Here is an 18,787-nt window from a genome sequence, read left to right as displayed (position 1 = left end):
TCAAATGGAATGTTCCCTTAACGTTCATATAACCAAGAAAAAAACATTTTTAAATAAGTAAAAAACTGAACATTTTCAACGTTCAGAGAACTTTCAGAAATAGCATTTTCATGACTTAACAGGAACATTAACAAAACGTTCTTAGATCATTTTTGTGAGCTGAAAAAGCACAAAACAAGACTAAACAATAAGAATAAACTACTCGTGCGCTCCTTTTAAACCAAATATAGCACAGATCAGGCCCAGATCGCATTGATTTGAAGGAATACTCTTCCCATAGTTACATCTCTCTGAAGGAAACAGGCTATTCTATTACCGTTCAAAGACACACAATGTCCTAGATCAAATCCGCACTCCCACACAGCAGCACAAAACACACAGCACCATTGTGAGGAGTGTGTCCATTCTTTATGTGTTCAAAGTAAAACACGTGGAGCACATTTACTACATAATGATAATGATTCTAGAAATATAACTGTGTTTAATGGCAATGATAATTAGTCGCACACGAATGTGTGTGAGTTAGTGTGCTGAGAACTGTGTGTTCTTTAACTATCCCCAGCTGACAGACCTTTGAGAGAGGAGAAATGAAAATCTAAACTCTCCTGTTCTCTCCTCTGGTCTTCTGCTAATATTACACTGACAGTCCCGAGATCTTAGCTCAAGTTGCTTCCTATTAGTCTTCTATAATTTTTCAAGACAATGTGTTAAATGAATCACCTTATGTTACTGTGGGTACAAACTTGCTATGATCTCTCTCCTTTAAATCTTTTGCAGCGACAAACTAAACCTAAATGAAGGAACATGGGATATTTATCTGTTTTTTCTTTTTTATTTGTCTTCACAAAAATTATATTTTAAAATATATTATGATAAAAATTAAAAACAGTTCATGTAAATTGTAATAATATTTCAAAATATTACTGTTTTGCTCAATTTTGGATCAAAAATATTAAAATCTTACTGACCCCAAACTTTTGAGTATTTTGGTAAGTTGGAAAAAATAGCTTCAGAAGGCTTTGAATATGTAAAAAAGTTGTATGGACTAATTTTATGGCTGTTCTCGATGGCTACCATATGGATCCACTATGGATACCAGCATACAGGTTTGGAACGGCGGTGAATAAATGATAACAGAATTTTAATTTCTGGATGAACAATCCCTATACTGCAGAATGAAATGTAACAAATAGTAACACACTGACCTGTGCGAAGTAGAGTTTTAGTTTAATGCCGTTGAAATCAGATTCGTGGAGTTCGATGCGTGCGCGTGCAGCAGCCTCTGGGGTGCTGAAGCTGATCCGAACTCTTCTGAAACTCTTGAACATCTGGAAGGACGTCTGCTCATCATAGATCCTGAACAGAGCCTCAAACCGCTCCTGAGGAGAATAAAAAAAACAACAAAAAAATTCATAACTGCTTGAATTTTGCATTAAATAACTTAATGTCTATTGAAAACATACTGCAGTGTGTAATTTCATGATTCTGCTGATGTTTTTAGCAATTGTGTCATTATAAAACTAGTGTAATGCTCTCCTGGTGTCCTAAAAGCATGGCACAGGACCCAGAATTGCTGAATGGAACATTTCAAATAGAAGTGTAAAATATCAAGTGTGACTTTTAATGTACTGATGGAGCAAGTAAAGGGAGAACGCTGACAAGATAAAAAAAAAAAAAAGTTACAAGAACTAGATTTACCCCACACAACGTACATGTGCACTACACCAATGACCCATGATTAAGCTAATTACCTATTGTTGAACATATAAATGTTATACGTTTTGATATGAATTTGTTGTCTGGAGCGACTGCACCGAAGTGCAAAATCCAATATTCAAATTGATACCACATTCATAATAAACAGCAGCAAAATGCTCTACATTTTTACTCTCTTTCATTTTCTTTCTATGAATAGAACTTAGTAAACTTGTTAAAACTAATCTAAAATTCGCAAAACAATAATAGTTGCTTCCCACATGCAAAATGTTTGTGTTTGCATTGCATATCAGTGTTTCTGTCCCCACACATGGCGAGAGTTTGTTTTGAACTCAGACACTGTGTAACAAGAAGAGATGCGTCAATCACTAATTCATGCGCAGTGTCGAGCGTTTCCTGCAAGTGGTGTAGACTTACACACTACCCGGGTGGAAGGAGTGGACATCCGCCTTCATGACACGAAAGCTCTTTGTGTGTGCAAGGGAGAGCGTGTGTGGCATGTAAAATAAACTGCATGTTTACCCAGCTGAAACACCATGAATTTACAAGTTGGTTAGACCTGGTGTGGCCAAGCTGTTGCAAAACTCAGCTCATGATCTTGGATGTTTTATTGGTTAAGCTAAGTAGTCAAATTTAATAGTGTTCTTTTTTACATTTTTGACAGCCCCTGGTCACTTTAACTCAGAAAGAAGTCATTACTCAGGTTTGGAATGACATGAGCGTGAATAAAAGATGACAGTGTTGTAATTTCTTTTAGTTCGTGAAGATTGAAACATAAAAAAGATTAATGTGCTGACCTGTGCAAAGGAAGTTTCAGTTTAGTGCCATTTAAATCAGATTTGTGGAGGTGGGGATACATACTATGACAACCATAAATGAACTGTAAAATGTGAATGCATAAATAATAAAATAAAATATTTATACAGATAAAATGAAGTAATGATGCTAGGGTTGCACAATATTAAACTTCTGGCAAATGCAGATAAGAAGATAATTATTTCCATGTTATGGCTGATATTAAAATTATATACTAACTATACAATACTAAATGAATTAAAAATAAAACACTAAAAGCTAAAATCAGTCATTTTAAATACTATGAGTGAATTTAGGAATCACAACATTATAGTGTACAGTTACAGTATGAAAAATGGCTATTCATTTAGCAATTTACCAAAAAAAAATACATTTAACAGTGTTAATTAAATTTTAAGCAATTCATTGTTTTTTTAAAATATGATTTATTTGGCATGGCATCGATATGTTGTGCATCCCTTATGTAATGTATTAAAAAAAGAAAAGAAAAAAAAATATATAATATATGTAGTCCTACTGAGGGCCAGCATCTAAAGAAGACAGCTGAGGTTTTCTCTCACAATGTGTTGCTGGTTAATGGACAGACACTACAGCGGAACTTCGAGATTGCATCCAGTGAACAAAAGCTTGTAATTTACTCTGATATCAACATGCCACAGGCAGTAAACAGGGAGATTCAAAGGAGCATCAAAGATAAGTGTTCAGGACACCGGTGTGATGTAAGGCCCATGTAACTCCATTATGCAACAGCACAGGTGTGTATGTGTGTGTTGGCTCACTTCACACCTGTGCCAATCACATGTATTTACACACCTTTTACCTGCCTGGAAAGCATAAACAGATGGCGAAACATGAGATCACTGTGGTCAGCTTTGATGGAGGGCATAGAGAAACATTTACCCAGGGGTGTTAAACATACGGCCCGCGGGCCGAATACGGCCCACAAATGTGTCCAATCTGGCCCGGGGGAAGATTTGAACTATAATAAAAAATAGAGATGCATGACTAGTCCACTGGCCATAAATCCAAAATCATCTTTTTTAGTTTTATTTTGGTCAATCTTTACTCCGGGCTTGTAAACAAACTGCTTTGTAATAATTTACCCAAATTTCATTCATGTGGAAATATTTACGAAGTCTGTAAACAGGACGTTAACACAGGCAGATGCTGAATATGGACACAAAGAGAACAGACGCACCAGCAGAGAAAATACTGCACAGTGTACAAGCTCACTTTTTGTGAATAGCAAGAATAATATAAATATTGAATTGGGGTTGATATGAATGTATCTCTGAAGGGAACTGGCTTCAGAAAAGTTTTTGATGGCTTTTCCTCTTATCTCTGTATAAAGCAGTAGCCTATTTATCGATGCAGCTCTGCTTTGTATAGCGGTAACCATGGAAACGGTTGTTTCATAAGCGCCACCTACTGTCAGAGAGTTCATTTGCATTTTCATTCAGTCCGTCTGCTGATTTTGTTTTGTGCATGTATCTTATGTAGCATAATTTCACAAAGTTAAAGTCAGACCATGCTGTTTTTGCTGTTAATCTTGATATTATACAATAATATAAAGACAACTGCTAATGATCATGTGCATAACATCTTTGTTGGGATTGTGATAAAAATGCAGCTACAAGAGCTACACATATTTTTTGAACAAACAAACAACAAAAAATGTGCTTTAAAAAAATAAAAAAATCTGCAACCAGTATCAGAATCGACCAATTTGCTTCTAAAAAAAATTGGAATTGGTCATGAAAAATTAAAATAGGTGCATCAGTAATAAAAAAATAAAAATAAATAAATAAAGCATTTAAAAAATTTAATAGTCTTTTTGTAGTAAAAACAAATGCAGTTTTAAAGATTAGTGTGCTAGTTTTCTTGCAAATTAATTTGTTGTTTATATGGTTAATATCAATATTAATATTAATGCAACTATAATGAACCTAAAATGTGTTTGACACCCCTGCATTTACCATTACTGATGAAAAACTTTAGTCAGAGAAAAAATTTACTAGACATTCACACCCAGACAGTGTGGTCAGAAAACGTGAGAGTTGCATACTAAAAAGGTAAATCATTAGACATTTTAACTCATGATTGTTTTTACCAATTAATTTAAAGATCCATTTAAAAAAAAAAGCTTTTTTTTAGCTTTTTTAATGTAGCCAGTAAAAAGAAAACAAAAACTTTCGATTAATTCACAGTAACCTCTAGTCATTTTTGATGGATTTTGTGGAAAGTTTTAAGAGATATTAATGTTCCTGTGTGGAAAACATGTCTACTAGTGAGGTCAAGCATTAAAATCCTTCAGTCAAGCATTAGTCCAGAATTGCCCATGTGTGAACTCCATAAAAAGCATTTGATAGAGATGGAATGTATGAGATTTAAACAGACTCGGAAAGAAATTTCCAAACAAAAAGAGTCAGACAAAGAGCCATAGAAAGGTAAAGATTCACATAGATAGATTTGGAGAGGTGACACTCTAAATAAAAGATCCTTTAAAAGCCTCTTAGAAGTACAAAGAAGTGCCAGACAACCTTACAGAGAATTAGACTAAGAATCATTTGAGAGAGTCGGTAAGAGACAGATTGAGGAGAATCATGGCAAATGTTCAATTTGTTTGGTGCATCTGACTCAAATCCATTTAGTTTTTGTTTACTGTAGTCTTAAGATAGTAAGAGTAGAGTTCTACAGTAACACATCTGTTTTTCTATGCCCTATTATGCTATTTTCCTACAAAAGGTTTACATGCATCCAAGGTAAACAAAACATTAATTTTCTTATTATATACATTGCACATCACCTCATTTCTCTGAGAGTCTGAAAACGACTCGTTTGAACATTCAGTCTCTCTAAACCCCGCTTTTCTGAGACCTACCCTGCTCTGATTGGTCAGATGGCCCAGTCTGTTGTGATTGGTCGACCGCTTACAGCGTGTGTCGGAAACAAAATGCCCATTACCATAACTGAATTTCAGCTCCAGAGGCTTCCTAAAGCTCAGCGATTGTACACACTGTATAGACAGTAATGATGGCGTCAGTTTTGCCATATTAATTTGAGCGCGAGTCCGATGATGAAACAAGAACTAGATATTCAACCCGAGCTTCCATTGCAAGGATGACTTGAGAAGGACATTTCTTAGTGGTAAGTTTTTACTCAGTTTGCTGTACATGTTGCAACTGTACATCCTCTACATCAGCATTAACAAGTATATGTCCATCAACAAGCTGATGTGTATTTTTCTAATTTATTGAGGTGCACATATGGGAACTGTATCATTAACTGTATCAATAACAGTGAATACGTTATCCGATGACTGATATAACAAAGTTTGTAAAACAAATCTTGCTCCATCCTTCATCATTACTCAAAGTATAAGAAAGAACAACAGACAAGATACATTAATGGACACACTTTTATGTAATAGTGGGCCACAGCTGATTAGCAAAACTATTTCAGTAATAAAGTGAGTTAGCCAGTTAGCCGAAGACCTACAGCTGCACTACGTGTACACAATATATACCCAAAAACGACGTATTTTGAACACTCGGTACATCAATAATTAATCATTCTTACAGGTTGTGCTTCAGAGTAGAAAGTTTGTCCAAATAAACTGGGTACTGTCCCATCTTTAATGGATAAGCCTGTGTTGACCTCGCTGAGATTTCAGAAGCAATCGTTACTGTGGTAATTTTAACCACTGACTCTTCACATCCTCATCCTTTGGAAGTTTATACAAAGAGAAGTTGCCTTTGCAGCACAGAAAACAGTGTCTTCTTGACATGTACACAACACGAACCAACTACAGTGTTTGTAGGCATGTCAAAGTAGACATTTTTTGCAGGCAGCCAGTGAAGACCATAGGCTGGCATTATGTAAATTTGTTACATTGCTACATGTTACGGAAGTAAGACTGGAATTACTGAGGCTCATTTCAGCAGTTCAGAATTTGTTCTTTCATTTAAGTTAGGACAAATTAACTTTATTTAACTTTATTTGTTGTGCACTTTGATATTTAAAACTTTGCAGACCTTTTACATTCACAAACAGCTACACACTGTATTAAAAGGTAATATTTGAAAAAGCATAATGGGGGCACTTTATCAGTAATGTTTTAGCACTGAATATTAGTAAATATTGAGGTAAATGTTATGTGTATATTATATATACATAATTTATGCATTTTAAAGTATTAGATATTATCCCTTTGACAACATTCAGTCTATATATCATATCCCATTTCTTTGCTTTGATTTTTTTCATATCAGAAGAAGCATTATTTCAACCAAACAACCACTGTGGAAGTGGATTCAAAACATAATGAAAGTTAAAAAAAGAAAAAACAAAAAACAAAATTCACATTGCTTTTCTCTAATGAACAGTAAGAATTATATTTAATATTTTTTTAAGTACTTTTTGCCTATGCACCAATTTAACAGTATATAATGATAAACAGCAATATTTAACAACATGGAATTTTAACAGATTTATACATTATATAGAAAATACCACACAATTTAAGAGACTTCACATCAGCAATGAAAAATTATTCTGAATTTATCATGAATATTTGATCACTAGTCCTAGTACACTGCCATTCTCAATGTACTTATCTTCTTGTCCTCAAACTACAGTCTCTTCAGAAAGTGACTTAAGGACAAGCTCCACACATGCACTCGTTACCCGAAAGCCATTAAAAACTGAATATGTCCCAGAATCTGGGGCATATGGTGCACTGGGACACTGGCATGATTTTGGGTTGAGAATAGAACCATAAATAATTAAGAAGTTTAATCCGTTAAACGAGTGGGAGATGTTTTTAATTACCCTGCTGATGTTACACAACGAGCCCTTGGGTAATACATGCTAGAGCAGGATTCAAAGAAATACTGTATCACAACCAAATTTAAATATAGACACAAACACAATCACTAAACTTGACAAACGCACACATTTTATTACATGCCCCCATAAAGCCCATATCACATCTGGTTTCCCTATAATTCATTTTCTCATTGTTTGGCCTGTCAGTGAATAATGAGTGAACTTTTGCTGCCTTAAATCAACACTTTGTTCAAAACAGAGTCTGGAAACAGGAGGACCAACCCTGAAAACCAAATCTAAATGTTATCATAATGTCACACAAGAGTAATTTAGCCAAGCAGCCGTTCTGTGCGTGAGGTGCCAACTTGCGAGGCACAAAACAATTTTGAACAAAAGAAGCTGATCCCTGACCTTCTGTGAAAGGAAATCTCTGTAAGAGGCAGAAGCGATTCATCACATGTGCCGTAAATGCAGAGGACTCTGTGTTTTCCCTCACTCTTATCAGGACAGAGTTAAACAACAACAAATGCTATCACACTGATTAGCTCTGGTGGAATTGGTTCCATCACTCAGGTCTGTTGTGGTTTTTATAGTAGAATCAATGGTTGGGAACAAATCCAATTGACAGGCCTGGTGAAAAAGCCCCGAGGGATTTTCCAGAGCTCAGAGATAGGCGGTGATATTCATCCCAGAATTCCATGCCGTTATGGGAATTTCTGAGATATGGAAGAGACTGAACAGATATACAGTTGTGGCCAGAATTATTAGCCCCCTTCATAAATATGATCAAAGATGACTCTAAAAATAAATCTGCATTGTTTATCCTTTTGATCTTTAATTTATAAAATTAGCAAAAATCTAACCTTTCATTGAAGGAAAATAATTGAAAGTGGGGGGGGAAATAACATTATAATATAAATGTTTTTCTCCAAAACATATTGCCCACAATTATTAGCACCCTTTTATTCAATACTTTTTGCAACCTCCTTTTGCCAAGAGAACAGCTCTGAGTCTTCTTCTATAACGCCTGATGAGTTTGAAGAACACCCGAGAAGAGATCAGAGATAATTCCTCCATACAGAATCTCTCCAGATCCTTCAGATTCCAGCTCCATGTTGGTGCTTCTTCTCTTCAGTTCACTCCACTCATTTTCTTAGGGTTCAGGTCAGGGGACTGAGATGGCCATGGCAGAGGCTTCATTTTGTGCTCAGTGACCCATTTTTGTGTTGGATTTGATGTCTGTTTTGGATCATTGTCCCGACGGATGATCCAACCATGGCCCATTATAAGATTTCTAGCAGAAGTAGTCAGGTTTTGATTTTCTTATCTGTTGGTATTTGATAGAATCCATTATACCATGAATCTGAACAAGATGTCCAGGATCTCCAGCATAAAAATAGGCCCACAACATTAAAGATCCAGCAGCATATTTAACCGTGGGCATGGGGTACTTTTTATCCATGTGTGCACCAAACCCATCTGGTGGGTTTGCTGCCAAGAAGCTCTTTTTTTAGTTTCATCTGACCATAGAAGCTGGTACCGTTTTAAGTTCCAGTCTTGCCTGACAACTGAATATGCTGGAGATTGTTTCTGGATGAGAGCAGAGGATTTTTCTTGAAACCCCCCCGAACATCTTGTGGGGATGTAGGTGAACATTTTTTTAGGCTTTCTGAAATTCAAGACTCAACTAATCTCTGCAATTCTCCAGCTGTCTTTGTCCACTCAAACTCTCCTCCTCACTGCGCGTTAAGACGATTTAGACACACGTCCTCTTCCAGGCAGATTTGTAACATCTTTAGTTGATTGTAATTTCTTAATTATTACCCTGATAGTGGAAATGGGGATTTTCAATGCTTCAGCTATTTTCTTACAGCCACTTTCTATTTTGTGAAGCCCAACAATCTTTTGCTGCACATCAGAACTATATTCTTTGTTTTTTCTCATTGTGATGAATGATTACGGGAATTTGGCCTTTGTGTTTCCTCATACTCCTGTGGAACAGGAAGTCATGGCTGGACAATTTCATGTTCATGATCATCCCGGTGAGCTAAAAAAAATTTAATATGAATGGGAATATACTTCAGAGATATTTCACTTATAAAGAATTCTAGGGGTGCTAATAATTGTGGGCAACGTGTTTTGGAGAAAAACATTTATTTCTTAATGTTATTTTCCCCCCACTTTCAATTCTTTTCCTTCAATGAAAGGTTAGATTTTTGCTAATTTTATGTATTAAAGATCAAAAGGATAAACAATGCAGATTTATTTTTAGAGTCATCTTTGATCATATTTATGAAGGGGGCTAATAATTCTGGCCACAACTGTATAAACGTACAATTAAAAATACCTGTTTTCTATTTGAATATATTTTAAAATGTAATTTATTCTTGTGATGGCAATGCTGAATTTTCAGCATCATTACTCCAGTCTTCAGAGTCACATGATCCTTCAGAAATCATTCTAATATGCTGATTTGCTGCTCAAAAACATTTATTATTATTACCAATGCTGAAAACAGTTGTGTACAATTTTTTTCCCCAGGATTCTTTGATAAATAGAAAGTTCAAAAGAACAGCATTTATCTGAAACAGAATCTTTTGTAACATTATGAATGTTTTTACTGTCAGTTTTGATCAATTTAATGCATCTTTGCTGAATAAAAGGTGTTAATTTCTTTAATTTATTTCCAAAACAAACAAAAAAATCTTACTGAACCCAAATCAGTAGTGTGCAATGTTACAAAAGCTTTCTATTTCAGATAAATACGGTTTTCAACATTGTTTCTTGAGCAGCAAATCAGTATATAAACACACACACACACACACACACACACACACACACACACACACACACACACACACACAATTTATGTGTGTGTGTGTTTATATAGTGATATGCTATATATATATATATATGCTATATATATATATATATATATATATATATATATATATATATATGTATATGTATTTTGATCAATTATAAATATATTTAATTTAAAATACAGTAAAAAAGTAATATATATGTGAAATATTATTACAATTTAAAATAACTGTTTTCTATTAGAATATATTTAAAAATGTAATTTATTCTGGTGATGACAAAGCTATATATATATATATATATATATATATATATATATATATATATATATATATACACACAGTGCATAACAAATGTATTATATTATACATATTACATTTATGATCCCGGTACAAGTTTCAGCTATGTGCCACCTTACTGAATAAGTCTTTAATTCTCTGACCACAAGTTATGTAATTCACTGCAGTTGTCACATCAGTGGATGTTTATATCCACAAAGGGACTGAGAATCCAGGAAGGTTGTTTGAAGTGCTAAGAGGACTAGAATGTGCAGGCTGTGTCGGCTGGTAACCCGAGCCACAGGAAAACGGACACAAGTGGGTGGCCAGCAGCCTTTTGTCTAACGTCATCATTACCTACGAATGCCTTTAACCTTTCAGAGTGACATCTGAGCTCTGCCTATGCTCTTGGGTTACAGATGTAGCTAACCTTTCTCCTCCATCCATCTTGCTGTTTCATCCATCTATCAGTCCATCTAAGATGAGTGAAGAGAGAGAGAAAGAGTGAGAGAGAGACATACACTTCTAGCATGTTGCAGGGCTATCTCAGGCTGCAGGCTTTAGCCTCTTCAACTGCCAAACCTCAGATCCTATTACCCACCTGAGTAGAACCTGATACAGGAATGCTTCAGTCCTATGCTACCTTCATTTTTACCTGTCACTCTGTTAGCTAACAGGCTGTTTGTTGTAACATCTACTCTAGACTGAGATACTTGCTGGGTCTGTTATGATCATTTTAATACTAATTTGAGAATACTAGCAAATGATTTTAGTTTGAACTCGTTTTAAAGTGAATTGTGAGTAAATATTGTGACCTTTTCATTCCCCTTAAATAAATACATTTAAGTGTATGCACTGTGATCATGATTATACAAATTTAAAAAAAAATATTCATTCATAAATACTAAAGGTCAAAGTATCTGATATATAAAAAAAAAGAAACATTTTTGACCTTGACTCACACGTATTTACATTGTTTTATGCTTTTCCCCTACATGTTGCTCATTTGATGGACAAAGGTTTTTTAAATATTAATAATATTTTATATCAGACAGATATCATCTGCTGCTTGTGACTAGACCAATTATTCCAGCAAAAAAACTTTTTAATTCAAAGATGAAAAGGCTCATCAGCTGAAAGACTGACCTTTGTTACCTGTTATTTTTGGATTTACAGCATGCTAATTGCAAGAAAACTCTCTCATGAGAGCCACTGGGGTTAAACGCTTTGCTCAAGAGTAGAACTGTCACTCCAGAACTCTTAATTTCTATTGTCACTTCTGCTTGGGACCATACCCAGTTCACTGACCATCATACATCACATTGAAATCAGCTAAAAGTAGTAAAAACATAAAGGGCATTGAATGGTGGAATGATCTGACAGCTGCTGTGCACACTGACCCTAATGATCATGCCTGATGAGACATTCACTACTGCTTATGGAAATCAGTGTGAAGTAAAATACAAACACAAAAGAAACTCAAACCCTGTCAAACTTTAAGAGTCATGCGTTGTCAATCATCTCAGCATTGCCATCAATGTGTTAACTATTTAGGTATATGTGTGTGCTTATGCGTGAATGTTGAGAGTCCTGCCCATAACCTTCAGATTGAATGTGCTGATGTCTGCATATTTTCCATAGTACATCATTTTCCATTGAACACACATGCACACTGTAGGCCACACCTGTTCCAGTGAGCATGTTCAGATCCCAGTTGCTCCACTAACTAGCCTGACCAATGTTGATGAACGGATAGTTAACAGACTCACTGTTTATGTGTGAACCTTTTTATCTAATCTATCCTAATTCAGAATCAAACGCTACATGTATCCAAAACGCAATCAAGCACTCATTCCATGTGTGTGTGTATATATATATATATATATATATATATATAGCCATCCAGTGAGAAAATCAGAGCAATGTAAATGAATAAACCTTAAGCGGCAGATAAAAAAAGAAAAAAGAAAAACAAGCTGTTGTGCAGAGATCAGTGTAATCAGTGACTGAAGCCCACGTGTAGGATCTTATAATCTCCTGTGTCCTCAAACCGAGCCAAAAACCCAGATTAGAACCAATATGCACACATACTGACACACACATTTTCAGACACTCATTTTATAAATCTTAAGTTGTCTTTCTTTCTCTCCTGTCGTTACTCGCTCAGGGCAGGACACTGCAGGCAAAGCAGAGCTATACTGCAGTCTGCAGTAGCCGCACAGAAACACCTGTCTGTCTGACCGCCTGCCCCTCTCTCTGCAGTTTATGCCACAGAAACATTGACCAGACATGGAAAACACACAAATTAACTAGATTGACACTTTGACACCACATTCTTACTGGCATTTTTTTTTTTTTTTGTATCAGAGTATTTTTTGCCACCCATCTGAGCGATTGTCACAAATACAATACATTCAATTCTATGCAAAAACAAGTTTTGGAAGTATTTGTTTGCTTTGCTTTAAAAGGTGTTTGCCTATTTGGCATGTACAAGAAAATATGAACTCTAGGATTCCTGACCTAAAAATGCCTTTTCAACGTTGCACACTGCAGAAAACTGCACTGGCTCATGCTGGAATGCATGAAAATGTGTGTCTGGGTGCCCTACTTCTGGACAAATTCCAAATTAAGAATTCTAAATGCCATCTTTATTCCATTTAAAATAAAGTTCTGTTACCAATTACAAGGTAAGCTAAGCTTTATCGATTATCGCAGTCTGATTGGTAGATGTGTGCAGTCCAATACCTGACATACCTGCAGCATTCTAAAGGGCAAAGATGAGTTGGCTATGTGCATGTATCTACAGCAGAACTCATGTGTACTGAGTACATTAACTGTATGAATCAATTCTCAGATTTCTTAAAGGTATTATTCATACACACACACAAAATTAAAATGGAGGCATAATGTCATAGACTGACAATCTTTTGGGCATGCAATGTTAAATGAATGGTGCACTTATTCTGCCCCACAGAAGAAACAAATACAGGGTTTGAAACAACATGAAGGGGAGTAAATGATTGCAGAATTGTTATTTATGGGAGAACTATCCCTTTAAGCATGCAACTTAAAGTGTGCACACCGGCTGCTTCATCCCATATAAACGGGTGGCGCAGCCCGTCTGGAGCTGCTCTGCAGCGAGGTCGTTCGGAGCACTGACGCCATCGGTGCGCATGCAGCAGAATGTTAATGTGAACTGCGGATTCATTGACAAAAATTCCAGCGATGAGAAACAATGTACTGGCGGCGTGCAACGTCACACAGACAGCGCTCATGCAGCTCCTCGCGCACAGACAGACTGTTGATAAACAGCGTGCATTTATTATTTTCTTCTTTTTAAATTTCTTTATAGATAAACTTGCAGTACCTGCATTTTGTCGGATGTAAACACCTCAATGTCTACATCGCAGGCGATGAGCGTCAACATCTCCAGTTTCATGTTTATCGATGGCATTCCCTCTTTTGCCGCTTGCAAACAGATAAATAAAGAAATGTGGTCTTTTACTCCCTTTTCTCTCTCGCTCGCCTTTTCTTTTGTATCTGTGCGGCTCTCTGAGGCTTAAAGTCTTTTGTGTGTTGGTGAGGTACTGACTCAAACTCTCCGGCTGAATGAGATGATGCTCTGTGAGCGCATGAAGGCTCCTCAGGTTCATCTGTATTGACCAATCAGGGCGCTCGGCTGCTACATTGACGTCATCGCCTTCTTCGTTTGATTCTCTATTCAGATGTGCACGCGCTCCTCAATGAAACGAATGCAGAACGCCGCATACGGTTCGGTTTTGCCAACAAACGATTCCGTCAGTCACTGTTGTCCTGTTCTTTTGATTTACTAACAGTGCGGGCAATAGTTCCATCTGACAACTAAAGTTGTAGTAAAAAGGGCAAGAAACCTCATAAATTCCTTCTATATAAATCACCTCAGATAATGCCATTGGACCACAAAGAGTTAAATAAATAACAGGATGTAGTTAGTCGACACACCTATTTAAGGCTTGAAATCCCTTAAAGAAAGATCAAAACAAAAGGCTGCGGGGTTTTGAAGTTTAAATCAGCTTTAAATCTTTTTATGTGATATATCTAGTATTAAAGGATTAGTTCACTTTCAAATTAAAATTTACTGATAATTTACTCACCCCCATGTCATCCAAGATGTTCATGTATTTCTTTATTCAGTCGAAAAGAAATTAAGGTTTTTAATGAAAACATTCCAGGATTTTTCTCCATATAGTCGCCTTCAATGGAGACTAAATGGTTGAAGGTCAAAATTAGAGTTTCAGTGCAGCTTCAAAGCGTTCTATACGATTCCAGACGAGAAATATGGGGCTTATCTAGAGAAATAATCGCTCATTTTCTATTTAACAGTAATATTTAACCATAAATGCTCATCTTGAACTAGCTCTCTTCTTCTTCTTCTCTATTAGAATTCCAGCAGTGTATACGCTGCTAAGTGAATTACTGCCCTCCTCAGGTCAAAGTATATAACTAATTGTTATATACTTGCACTAGCATATTGTATAGGACAATTTAGTTCAAACTTTGACCTGAGGAGGGCAGTAATACACTTAGCAGTGTCTACACTGCCGGAATTCTAATATAGAAGAAGAAGAGTTCGTATAAAAACGTATAAAAAATATTTTTTGAAAATATGTGATGGCTTCTCTAGATAAGACCCTTATTCCTCTTCTGGGATCGCTGTAAACTGTAATTTTGCCCTTCAACCGTTTGGGCTCCATTGAAGTCCACTATATGGAGAAAAATCCTGGAATGTTTTCATCCAAAACCTTAATTTCTTTTCGACTGAAGAAAGAAAGACCTGAACATCTTGTATGACATGGGGGTGAGTAAATTATCAGGAAAATTTAATTTGAAAGTGAACTAATCCTTTAATATAGTAGGCTACTCAGCATAAATTAGTACCACCCCTCTGAACATATTTCTTAATGATGATAACAATTACAATCAATAAAAAGATGGAAAAAATGAAATGTATACATGTACTTCATAAAAACAGAGAAAAATATGCCATTGATATCTGTAAAATAAGTAAATTGGACAATTTTGCCTAAATGAGGGTTGCAAAAATGACCACCCTTGATTAAATTCAACAAACATATTCTAGTATATATATTATATATATTTTATATATATATATATATAAACATATACTGCTCTGACCCTTCGTGGCACTGATTGAGTGTACAAGTTCATAACAAATTTTCACATCTATTCTGTTCAGATCTGTGGATTTTGTTTAACTCCTTGAGTGCCCTGATGTTTGATGGGAAGTGTTGCTCAACTTGTAATCCCACACAGCTGCACAATGGTCTAAAGGTCGAGTGAAATACTTGTCCACTGAGGAATTTTCACCTTGAAAAAAGATTTTCACCAGAAAATTTATGAGACACCTATTTGTATTAAAAATTTCAAAATAATTCTTCTGAAATCTGAATACAAGTTTATACTTTGTATAAAAAATACTTTGTAAGGCTTGTGCATACAACTTAATTCATCATGTTTACTGTGGTAATGTAGGTTAATTATGTTGTGTTATATAATATTGTTTTTATTTTCACTAACTGTAAATGATTCAACAGTGTTTTCATTAACAGTATGTATTTCAAAGCAGTAAAAATAACGACTTAAGGTGCAATATGTAAGACTTTCTGTCTGTTAGAGGTCACTAGAGGCCTATTCAAAACAAAGGCGTAGCTTGATGACGCCAAGTTTGAGCGCGGAATTTTGGGACATGTGCTCTTCACATCAAAGCCGGTGGAAATAATCGGGATAGGACTCGGGCAGAAATCATGTTCATGGATGCGATTATTAACGTTACTGTAGTATGAAGCAGAGCCGAACCGAGAGTTGTGGGAGCTAAACGAGGCCGCTGGAGTGATTGCGCAACACACGCCTCACGAGCAGCGAAACTTTTATTATGACACAGTCGCCGGCGCCGCATCCGCTTTTCCCGTCATGAGTATGAGGTAACGCAGCTCTGTTTATTATATTAGATACATTTGAGAGTGTTGAAAATGATGTTATAACGTAACTCTGTGCGTTCGCTCGGCAGCTGCTGTGAGACACTTGTTGCACACTGCAGTAAACTAGATCGATTTTAGAATAGCATGTTAAATGCTGGATGGCTTGTGTTGATAAATGGCATGAAATGAATTTTAAAACATACTATATGATGGAGAAAACTCTGTATTACTGTTACTAAAAATAAAGCTGCATCTGATTATGCTATGTTAGCTACCTCACAAAATAGTGTTTTTCTCTGAGGCATGGTAAAACATGGTACTCGCAAAAAATCAAGAAAATTAGATTTAAACAATAAGACTTATGTTAAACGTGTTGAGCTATATAACAATAATTAGTTTTCTGTCTATAAATATATCAAAACAGTTGTTCCCTTGCCTATTAAAACATGTAATATATTAAAGCTTCTTTGGTGTTTCCATGGTTTCTACAAAATAAAACCAGAAACCGAGGGTAATGTGGGTATGACGTAATTGACAGGCGACTCCTCACATGTCCCGGAGGCTTGGTTAAAATTGCAATTTTCTCACAATTTACAAATAGTTGCAAAACTTTTGGGATATTGCAAGTACTCAAGCGAACAAAATATATAACGCTGGCCTAGTGGTTTTTGGATATTTTACTGCAAAATTTGTACATATTGCACCTTTAAACGTTGGTTAAATGAACAATTAGCTCAACAAATAACACTTCATATGCAAGCTATCATGCTAGTAAAAAGTTTATAAAAGGCAATTTATAAGTCTATTTATAAATGTCTAAAATGTTATAAATAAGTGTATTAAAAATGTTTTTTAATCTAAATTAATTCAAAATGTAGAAAAATCATTCGGAATTAATGAATGAAGACTTGTTTTGTCCAGAGTTTTTGAACGAATCTCTTGAATGAATGATGCATTGATAGATCAAATACATTTAAACCAAGTATGCCGCACAATTGCTGAAAAGTGAAGGTAAAAGTTTTTTTTCTAAAGATGGTTTCTGTCAGTTTAGGTAGTTCTCATCATGCAGATGTATGTTTAAGTGTTCGTTTTCCCAGTAAGTTTGGTTTTAGTTAGTTGATGCTATAAAAACGGTCTGTAATGTCATGATTGACAGATGTGCTTGTGACTAGGCATGTTGGGCTTAAAGGATTAGTTCACTGTAAAATGAAAATTACCCCAAGATTTACTCACCCTCAAGCCATCCTAGGTCTACTGTATATGACTTTATTCTTCCTGATGAACACAATCGGAGTTATATTTAAAATATCCTGATGCATTCAGGCTTTATAATGGCAGTGAACAGGACGAGTTTGAAGCTCAAGAAAGTGCATCCATCCATCATTAACGTACTTCACAATAAAGACCTCCTGAAACGAAATATCAAACAAGTTATAAAGTAAAATAGCTTCTGCCAGACCACCTTCAATATTCAACTTGCGAAAAATGTAATTGATGTCGCGACAGTTAATCTTTTTTCTTACGCTGAATACGAAAGGCATAGGATGTAGCGTAAGCATTTTCAACTGCCAGAGGCGTTGAATACGGAGCGTGGTCTGGTGGAAGTTAGATATTTTACTTTATAACTTGCTAAATATGGATATTTTTCTTACACAAATGCATTGCTTCACTTCAGAAGGCCTTTATTAACCCCCTGGAGCCGTGTGGAGTACGTTTATGATGGATAGATGCACTTTCTTGAGCTTCAAACTCGTTGGTCCCGTTCACTGTCATTATAAAGCCTGGATGCGTCAGGATATTTATGAATGCCACGAATTGTCACGTGAACAAGCAAATCCACAAAGAAAGAATAATAAAAATAATATGTAGCCTACGCCAAATAGATAGTTTTAACTTGGTAAATTATTTCGATGTCTAAGTCAAAGTGTCATCTAAAATTTAAGCAGCTCATAAGTAAAAATAAAACTTTTTATGGCCTTAAATTTAAAAAAATCTAATTTAATATTTTTCAAGACTTTAAGGGTGCTTTCACACTTGTAGTTCGGATCGTTTGATTCATTTGGTCCGGACCAAATAAGAAAAAACAACATTTAGTCCTGGTCCGATTAACGTTCACATTGGCAATTTTATCACCGAACCAAAGGATACCGAACCTTAAGGCATAGGGATGCATTCACAACATGATTGGTCGGATTTTATGACGTATATTGCCTATCTTGAGACGGAACTTACCGAACATCCAAAACAATGCTGTATGCTGAGGTAAATGCGCTTGTTATGTGTGCGTAGCCTGCATGTGATGGTATTTTGGCCAGCTGGGAACTCATGAAGAGCTTATAAAATGTATAA

The 18,787-nt window shown here is 35.7% G+C and overlaps 1 protein-coding gene across 3 annotated transcripts in view; it reads right to left on the bottom strand.

Moving 5' to 3' along the window:
* The window catches only part of rcan3 (regulator of calcineurin 3), a 38,640-nt gene that overhangs the window by 6,344 nt on the left and 13,509 nt on the right, over nt 1-18,787 (bottom strand). Inside the window, exons 1-3 of one of the 3 annotated variants that reach the window (XM_067367345.1) lie at nt 13,828-13,965; nt 10,818-10,936; nt 1,206-1,379 (exon numbers count right to left, since the gene is read on the bottom strand). In XM_067367345.1, the coding sequence (XP_067223446.1) occupies nt 1,206-1,328 (123 nt within the window). In that variant the 5' untranslated portion in view covers nt 1,329-1,379; nt 10,818-10,936; nt 13,828-13,965. Of the gene's footprint in view, nt 1-1,205; nt 1,380-10,817; nt 10,937-13,827; nt 14,180-18,787 lie in introns of those variants that run through there. The other 2 variants (XM_067367344.1, XM_067367343.1) reach the window with 2 other exon arrangements.

The sequence above is a fragment of the Chanodichthys erythropterus genome, chromosome 18, assembly GCF_024489055.1.
Source record: "Chanodichthys erythropterus isolate Z2021 chromosome 18, ASM2448905v1, whole genome shotgun sequence".
Classification (NCBI taxonomy): Eukaryota; Metazoa; Chordata; class Actinopteri; order Cypriniformes; family Xenocyprididae; genus Chanodichthys; species Chanodichthys erythropterus.
The sequence above is the reverse complement of the archived record's forward strand: the minus strand, read 5'-3'. Positions and strand labels throughout refer to the sequence as shown.